General features: G+C 32.2%; 2 protein-coding genes across 3 annotated transcripts; one reads left to right on the top strand and one right to left on the bottom strand.

The window, feature by feature from the left end:
• The first annotated feature begins 1,319 nt into the window (after positions 1-1,319).
• On the top strand, positions 1,320-3,499 carry Irbp (Inverted repeat-binding protein). Its single transcript, XM_070638211.1, has 3 exons — positions 1,320-1,508; positions 1,566-1,708; positions 1,767-3,499. Exons 1-3 carry the CDS (start codon positions 1,421-1,423, stop codon positions 3,411-3,413), a joined length of 1,878 nt encoding a protein of 625 aa, XP_070494312.1. The 5' UTR covers positions 1,320-1,420; the 3' UTR covers positions 3,414-3,499.
• Positions 3,500-3,750: 251 nt separating this feature from the next.
• Positions 3,751-9,636, bottom strand: LOC139088869 (uncharacterized). 2 transcript variants are annotated; one of them, XM_070638191.1, is made up of 9 exons: positions 9,498-9,636; positions 8,869-9,005; positions 8,698-8,793; positions 7,238-8,628; positions 5,051-7,170; positions 4,653-4,769; positions 4,319-4,579; positions 4,062-4,253; positions 3,751-4,001 (listed from the first exon to the last, which is right to left on the bottom strand). In XM_070638191.1, the coding sequence occupies exons 1-9, from the start codon at positions 9,579-9,581 to the stop codon at positions 3,948-3,950; spliced, it is 4,452 nt and encodes a 1,483-aa protein (XP_070494292.1). In that variant the 5' UTR covers positions 9,582-9,636; the 3' UTR covers positions 3,751-3,947. The 2 variants fall into 2 exon arrangements, with proteins under 2 accessions (XP_070494292.1, XP_070494291.1); XM_070638190.1 differs by lacking the exon at positions 9,498-9,636 and having other exon boundaries at positions 8,869-9,254.
• Between the last annotated feature and the right edge of the window lie 53 nt (positions 9,637-9,689).

Here is a 9,689-nt window from a genome sequence, read left to right on the forward strand (position 1 = left end):
AATATTTCTTTGCTTCTTCTTGCTGATATTTTTAGTACAATTACTGGTTATTTTGTAATTGTACGATGAGCAATTTGTCTGATCATTCCATCACTACTTACTCATTTTAAAAGTGAATGATCATTAATCTGCAAATTACTGCATATTTGTTAAGAATAAAAATTTTCTACTTTTATGGCTTTAGAAATGATCTTTGAAAAAGTTTTTCAATGCTTTGTTGATTGATTCATTTGATCTGGAATTTTGTTAGCATCTTGCAACTGAATTTAATGAAATTTTATTTCCTTTCAATGTTATTGATCCTTTGACGTCAAAAGTTTGAATGATAATAAAGAAATAAGCAAATTCACACCTTATATAAGGCCTCAATTCGCTCCTTATGAAGCAAATTCGACCATTTTTAAATTTCAAAAGTCCGTAATTTTCAATCAACTTTTAAATTTCATTTTATTTCATCAATCACTCATACTTACGAATGTTTACTTCCAAAATCTCATGCTTATTAAGTATTTAGCAAAAATTTTCCATCTCATTTTCTCAATTTTTTTTCTTTATGTGGCCAATGTTTACAAACGATGTGTAAAATTCCTTCACTGAGGCGTCATTTCCTCGATTATGTTATTGAATTTTCAAAATTTATGCGTCATTCATTAAGGAATTTTTCATTTCTGTTACTTATGTTTTCGGACATTTTCACGCATTTTCATTTATTGATTTTTCCCAATGAGCAGATCACTTTCCTGAAATAGATCAACCAATTTGGAATTTTTATGAATGAAAATGTTTGTGCTGATGAGTTCCAACTGGTAGTAAACAAAATTCTCCAAACATGAAAAATGGGAAAATTCGAAGGAAAAGCCTACGGGGAAAATTCTTGTGATTATATTGCGGTCATTGCTATAATTATGATTTCATTCTATGCTTTATTTAGATTGGGAATTTTAATTGTTGATCACAAGATTACTATAAAGAAATATCATCACACCCCCGCTTTCCTGTTGAACCCCCAAAAATAGCTATGAAGCAAATAATACATTATGTTTATTTTTTATGAATGAACAACCAAAATAGATTGAAGGCTGATCAAAAAAACATGTCGCAAAGCATTCCAACATTCTTTTCAGTATCTTCCTTGAAATACCAATAGATTAAAATCAGATGATCCAGTTTAGACATCCAGTAATGAGGTTATATTGACAATAATAATTTATTAATAATGATCATAAAATGCATCCACAAGTTCTACAACAGAATTACAAAAACTACCACAATCATCAACTCTGCCTTAGTTCCGTTTTCCAAAGAATTCATTCCTGAAAATGAAACAAAACAACAACTTATAATTTCACAATACCGCGCAAAAGTTTATGCTATAAAAAATTAATTTATCAAAGAAAGTACGGGATAATTGGTGTCAAATATGGCTCTAAACTTTACATTTGACCATAATTACGACAGTGACGATGAAGACAATGATCAGAAATTCGTATATGATGGGAAGGATCTTGGTAAGAATTTTAATTTATTTTTCTCAAACATTAAGTTAATTGTTCTATTATTTCTAGTGCTGTTCGTCATTGATGTCTCTAAATCTATGTTCGAAAAAGTTATAGAAACAGAGAATAATAAAATATCACCAATTGATGTTACTTTGAGTGCACTGGATCTAGCTTTTCGAGAAAAAGTCCGACGATCAGTCAAGGATTTGGTAAGTTGTTACTTCTATCGATTACTTAAAACAAGTGCTAATTAAAATGTCCATTTAGAATGGCATAATATTCTACAACACAGAAAAATCACCGGATCCAAAAGATGCAATGGATTCATCAATTATTGCACCAAGCAACTGTGCAGTGTTTATGCCTTTACATAAAGTGGAAGCAGATTCAATTCGTTTTATCAAAAACACTAAAGAATCCGACGACTACAATGACTTTGATAACAGATATGGTCATTCAAATAATGCAAAAATCTCAGACGTTCTATGGCTGTGTAACTCGCTCGTATCTCATTGTGGATCAAAAGTACATTCCCTTACTGTCTTCTGGATAACAGACAATCAAATTCCACATGATCTGAATTCAGTGCTTTATAATGAAGCAATGGCAAAGGCCAAAGATTTACAGTATTTAAAAATGCATTTTGAGTTATGTCCAATGCGACGTGATTTTGATATTGAAAAGTTCTATACAGAACTTATGTCAAAAGTCATGGACACCGAAGTTGATGCACTTGATCCAACATTTACATTTGATGTTCAAACATTAAAGACTAAATTTATGCTTCATGATCCTCGCTGTAGAGCACTTTCGTACTTAACAGTTGAAATTTCTGACAAAGCAAAATTCGGTGTCGGAATTTATTCACAATTAAGTAAGACAAAGGAACCAAAGCCAGTAATGATTGACCGAAAGTCTAAGGAAGTTGTTCGATCGCATCGTAACTTCAAATATGGAAAACTTGAGGAAGCTGAGAATGACATTGAAGCAGAAATAAATTTTGACCAGAAATTAACAGCAGATAAGTCTGTTAAGTACCTTGAAATTGGTGGCAGAAAGGTCAAATTTACACCACTGGAAGTTTACGAAATGAAGCAAGTCATCCAACCAAAGGTCAAAATTTTAGGATTTAAGCCAAAGGAGTCGTTCAATCCAATAAATCATAAGCGCAGTTGCTACTTTGTTTTCCCAAATGACAAGCACATCAAAAATTCCACAAAAATGTTTCGTGCTTTATGGGAGACATGCCTTAAATCGAATAAAATTGTATACTGTGCCTTCTCTATGCGACTCAAAAGTTATCCAGAACTGGCAGTCATGATACCTGTAGAAGAAAATGAGGATCTGTATACAAATGATGGATTTTTGTTGGAATTCCTTCCATACACTGAAGACATCCGAGATGTCTCAAAATTTATTGTTAAGGACACAGAAGAAGAGTGTGAAGAAGACGAAGCTATTGATAAGGCAATGGCATCTGTTATGTCCAAATTGACAGTCAATTATGATCCAATGTACTTTAGAAATCCAGTCATTGCAAAAATCTACAATAAATTAGAGGAAATTGAATTTAATGAAGATCCTGAAGAGTTTGAGGATACGACTATGCCTGATACTAAGTTACAAGAAGACAGAATAGGCAAATTTGTTGCTACTTTGTCAGACATATTTGGTGGATTTGAGGAAGCATCAACAACAAAAAGGAAAGCTCCAAAAAGTACTGATGGACCTCCAGGAAAGAAGAGAGCTGCTGAAGACATAAACTTCGATTTGGTTCATGAATTATGCAAGAAAAATGACATAAAGAGCCTTACCAATGACATGCTTAAGGATTATTTGAAATTCAAAAATGTTAGTGGATTGACTAAGTTAAAGAAGGCAGATTTGGTACAATTGGTTGTTAATAATCCATAATTATTATATAAAGATTCATTATACTTAATATTATGGTAGTTGTAACTATTTTTGTTAACTTATCCTTATGAATAAACTGATATTTTACCATAAAATTTCTAAAAATTTAACGGTCACTTTAAATTTAAATTCATAACGGACTTTCTAATTTTGAATTTTTATGAACTGAGTTTGTTTTTGATTTGAATTTTTGAAAACCGTTAAAATTTTAATTGCTAAAATTCGTTTAAGGTCGACAACTTAAAATTGTAAAAAAAATAACATTTAAATGCAATTAGTCTCAAGTTTTGAAATTGAGCCAACGACATAAATTAAAGCACGAAAAAAATTAAATATATGTAATTCTTGTGTCGTTTTATTATTTCTACATGATATTTTAATTTACATTTTTTTGTTTGTGATTTATTTTCCTTTCATTAAAATGGTTTTAAATTATAGCAAAGATAAAACTAAATATTTCATATAGAACTTCCACACACATTCAATGTGTATCTCATGAGACACATTACATGCTTAATTGATTTAAGCAATTATTCAGGTTGGAATATTCATAATTTTGAGTGTCTTATCTTTTGTAGATGCAATAATCTGGAATTAATTAAATTAATTATTAGTATTATTTTTAGAATAATTGAATATAAGGCATACTTTGTCATCCCAGAGATCCATAGCTAAAAGCATATTTGATGGTCCAGTAATATTACAAGCGTCATCATCAGCATTTAAATCAAAGATATAAATATTTCCATCGTAGCAAGCTACAATAAGATTTTCTTTGTATATTCGTACACATATAGCTCCTGCACCGCTCATGCTGCGCTTCTTCTTCAAGGCACCAGTCTATAAATTAATTAACACACACAATTAATAAATAATACTTAATTGAGGCGTAAATGATAACTTACCGTAAAATCAATAGCAAATATTTCGTGTAAATTGCTACCGCAATAAATTGTACTACCCTCAAGAAGCATATCATAAATACTAACACCGGTCAAGTCATCAGACAGTGTTCTTAACAACAGTCCTTCATTTGCATCACGTACTTGTATTGCATTCATTCGAGACGATATCAATAGAATATTCCTCGATCCTTCCTTTGCTGATCGCATACAAAGGATCAATGCATCTACGCAACATAAAGGCTCAATTTCTTCATCACTTAACTAAAATTGAAGACATTTTTTTTTGTTAGCTTTGCTATTTTTAAATAGATCTTTTAGCAAAAAAGATACTTACGTCAAGTTTAAGTTTATAAATATTTCCACTTTTGGCGCCCACATATAAAGCATATTTTGATTTTTCAATTACTTGTAAAGGTTCATTAAAATGTTTTGATGCGATTGAATCAAATAACTGCGAAAGAAAAAGAAAGGAATTTATTAATGATCTAGTAGCTTGTCACAGACATTATAAGCACATTAATAATAGCAATTATAAATCCATTAAAATGTTATTTAAAATTTTAATGCTTAACGACTTTCAAAAATTCAAATTTTTAACGGCTTTTTTGATATGTAAATTTCCAAATTTATGATGTGTAATTTTTCAAATTTTTGAAAGCCGTTAAATTTTTAAATTTCAGAAAATGGTTAAAAACTGGTAAATAATAAAAATGAGCATTCTCACTGCCTTACCTTAAGTTTTAATCTATAAACATAGCCGTCAGATGAAGCTGTGTAAATAGTTTTGTCAGTATCTTCATATAAAAATGAATTACATATTTCAGTGTGCTTGCTAAAAATGGCATCACATTTTCCATTATTAAGACGATATTTGTATAATTTGCCGTCTTCAGCTGCACACACCATATGCTTTCCATTAATATTTTGTATATGAACAATTGGCTGATTGTGAGATTCGAAATTGCCCGTCCATTCTGAGTAGTCTTGATCACTATTAGCTTGATCCGATGCATTTGTATCATTATCCTCATTTAAGGTCAAATTACTTCCAGGTGTCGGTGGATTTACAATTTCTTCATTATCGTCCATTGCTAAAGGATCTTTATCAATACTAGTCACAGATGTTAGTGATGTAACGGATGTTTTACTAGGCAAGATTGGTAATTCTGACTTAGATTGCTTATTTGATTGCTCAGCTTCCTTTTTAATAATTTTACTTATATCATCAACAGATTTATCACTTTTAATAGAAGTTTTACTGGATGATGCACTAGGCAGCTCATTAATATCAATTTCTGGACATTTTCCAGATTGATACTGATCCAGAATAGTTTGTTTTAATGACAGCTTCAAGAACTCAATCTTGAACTTTTTCATTTTTACATCTACTGGATCTATGACTTCATCTGACGAGAATAAATGAATATCAATCTTTGATTTTTTAGGCGATGGTTTTGGAGGTGATGGTGATGATGATGATGACTGAATATTTTGTTCCTTTCTCTTCTCTTTCTCACGTTCCTTAAGTTTTGCATGTACTTTCTCTCGGTTAATGATCAGAATCTTATCATTTGATTCCTTATTAGCTTCTTCTTCCAATTTTCGTCGTTCTGCTTCCTCTTTTTCACGTCGGAGCTGTTTCTGTCGTCGAATTTCTTCAATTCGTTTCCGTCTTTCCTCCTCTTCCTTCTCTTTAGCCTTTTGAGCTGCAGATTTTGGTTCCTCTTCTATTGTGTACTTTTTCTTCTTTTTACTCTCATCATCAGCTATTGAGGGTTGTGGCCAATCATCAACTTTACGTTTCTTTTGTTCCACGACAGGTTCGGTGTTCTTACTCTTAGTACTTGTATCCTTTTCCTTTTTAATTTCTTTATGTGGTCTTATCTCAATTGACGTGTCTTTCTCTTTGTCCTTCTCACGTTCTCTTGATGTTGTTCTCTCATTTGTATCCTTGTCATTGGCCATAGCTCGTTTTGCTAAATTATCAAGTAATATCTTCTTATCATGTTGCAATCTCGTAAATGATTTTTGATATCCAATACGTTCTGTTTGTAGATTCGAAATGACTTTGTCGATTCCGTGAATTTTGTCATGAATTCGATTGATTTCTGTCTCAATTTCGATGATTTTCTTTAATGTATGATAGCAAGGTCGTGCATCATTTGGTGAACTTACATCGAATATTTCTCGTTCAACAGAATTATTGACTGGAGTTCTTTCTCGACTTCGTTCGGGTATAAAATCTCTCCTTTCATCCACGAAATCTCGACTGCTTTTATTATTACTAAAACCTGAGCGCTTATTAAATGAGCCTTTGAACTGAACTGGTTTTGGATTGAGAAGGTTTGATAATCGATCAATTTCACCACCTTCTGTATTATTATTTGAACTATTGCTATTATCGAATCGATAATTGAATGCATCACGCATATCCTCACGATCTCTATCACGTGATGTGTCCCACGGACTGACTGGTGCATTCCTTGGCGAATTGTTCCTATTATTCTTAAAATTATTTCTATCGTTCCTATCATTATTCCTGTTATTCTTTTCCCTCGCTCTGTTCATCTCAAACCGAGACTTTCTGTTATTATTTTCATTACTGTTATTGTTATTATTGTTATTCCTGTTACTAGACATCCAGTTGCTCTTATCATTATGTGCTGGACTTCGATTATCGTCGTCCAATTCTTTGTTTTGTGGATTTCGTTTAGGTGCAGGTGGTGGACGTTTTGTTGGCTTATTGAAATCATCCTTTTGGATGCTCGGTTCCTCTTCACCATTATTTGCTAATCGTCTACGATATTCGCCATATGTTTCATTCGCTCTTTGTCCTGAACGCGACTCTGTACCTAAAATATTAATGAAAGATCATGAAAATTATCTCATCTACTGGAACTGATCAATAAGGATACTTACTCTCATCAGGTTTCGTTGAGTCGCTTCCAGGAGTGTTTTCTATGACTGGCTTTTTATCATCCGGCACTTTTTGACGTTTTGGTGTCTCGAAAATATTTTTATCGTCAGCACTTCCAATAAATGGAGTTTCAGAGCCAACAAAAGGTGTTTCGGAACCAATATTAGGCGTTTCTGAGCCTACAAAAGGAGTTTCAGAGCCGATGAAAGGCGTTTCTGATCCAATAAATGGCGTTTTTCCACCATCAGCAAATGGGGTCTTGCCACTGTCATTAAATGACTTACTGTCGTTAAATGGCGTTTTACTTCCATCATTTGAGAATGGAGTAGATGTAATTGGATCAGGAATTGATGGCGTTTTAAAGGAATCTTGAGAAGGTGATGAATGTACTTTGATGAGTTTATTATCCGCTAAAGAACTAGTTCCAATATTATTTGTACTATTTCTAATGCTAGTACTATTATTTGTAGTCGATGGAATTTGATCTTTAGCTTCACTAAGTGAAATAAGGAGAGGATTCTCATGTGGTTTCTTTGATACATTATTATTAATAATATTTGTTGATGGTAGTTGAGGAGGTAAAGATTGTATTGGTGGTATGGGATGACTTACAATGACGGGTATTGTTTTAATTTTATTAACATTAGGCGGATCAGGATTTCGAGCTGTTTCGATTTCCCAATCATCGAATCTTTGAATTGGTGGCTTTTCAGGTGGCGGTACTGGCTCTGGCGGTCGATTAATTGGTTCTGCGGGAAGTGGTGGTGGAAAGAATCTTTCTTCTGGAATTTTTAAATCGGCCTCATTTTCACTTTCACCAAGCAAATTGAAGCCGTTCATTAACAGCATTTCTGATCCATAAAGGAAATCATTTCCTAAATTTTTTGTAACCACTTCTATGTCCTTATCCTCGACAGTTTCATCATCCATGTCGGGCTGTAAGTCCATATCTTCAACACCTAAATCCATATCAACAGTACGACCAATCTGTGCAATTAAGGTCTCGGGAATATTCTCATAATTAACACTTTCAACAGCATCGAATGACACTTCTTGATAATCTTCAGCACCAAGTGTTTTTAGCTGTTTTCTCATTCCTTCACGCAATTTTTCTCTTGCCTGAATATTCAAAACAGCTTTTCTGTGTGGCTGTTTTGGATTATTAATTAATTCTTTCACATTATCTTTATCCATAGTTTTGAGTTGACTAAGTAATTTTTTTGATGCATTCTTAGCACAAGCATCAATACTCTCATTTGCTGGATTTTCTTGTGATTTACTCCTCGGTATCTTTTTCATGGTCGATTTTAAATGTTCCACAAGACTTTTCGGCCTAGAATCGTCATTTTGTTGTGGATTTTGAGAATTTTCAGCCGATGGCTCTCTCGAATACCTAAAATTGTTAAATAATCAATTTTTAATAACATGATGTGTCCTTAGAATGTATTCATTGACTTATTACCGTTCACCATTATTTGTATTATCTTTTGTTGAGTCATTAAATCGAGAATCTTTGTTATCACTTCCCCTATTTTGCCACTTTGGTTGATTGTGGTTACTAGAAGTAAAAATTAATAATAATTAGTTATTAGCTACTGAATATTTATCATGGATGACATTTATTGGATCTTACTGAAAATTTTGTCGTCCTCTATTATTATTATTCCGTACAAAATCCTGATTATTATTATTGAAATTCCGATAATTTTGATGCTGATCATGTTGACCAGGTATTTGTGGCAGATTCAGTAGTGGCCTTAACTGATTTTGCTGTGAATGAAAATTTGGTCGAGGAGGAAAATTGCTGTTATTTCCATAAAAATTTTGTTGATTATTAATGAACTGTTGTGGATTATTTTGTCGCTGTGCTTCCCAAATATTTGGGTTTAAGTTTCGCTGATTAAAACTCATTTTAATGCATCACCAGATATTAAACTTTCTTTATTATTTATATTCACTATTTTTTTTCTTCTCTATTAATACAAGGGGGGTGCATTCCATGGAATTCAGAATTGAATGTGGTGAGTTACAGGAATAACAATTTAGTGCCTAAACATTTGTTTTTATAAAACTTTTCAATGAAACCTGAGATATTTTAGAAACTTTTTAAATTTGTTGACTTAATTAAAGCTTATTTTACACAAACAACCTGTTTTCCCACCAAAATTACTCAATTTTTTGCAATGTTTATCCCCTTGAATTTATGAATAATTTTGGTGATTATGAATATTCGCCAATTCTTATTTTATCCGCATTCCTTACCTTTTTATTCTTCCTCTTCCTCTTCCTTTGACTATTCATAAATTTATTATACTTCTTTCTCATTTTTTTACTCATCCCATCCATGTTTTTATGTTAAATTATTTTATTAACCTAAGACCATCTAAGAAAACAATTTTAGCTTTAACAACGGATTTTCAAAATTTAAATTTTTTGTTGACATTTGAGTCCATT

Source organism: Chironomus tepperi, unplaced genomic scaffold, assembly GCF_022539635.2.
Source record: "Chironomus tepperi strain 1889 unplaced genomic scaffold, CSIRO-AGI_Ctep_v1 contig_171, whole genome shotgun sequence".
NCBI classification, from domain to species: Eukaryota; Metazoa; Arthropoda; class Insecta; order Diptera; family Chironomidae; genus Chironomus; species Chironomus tepperi.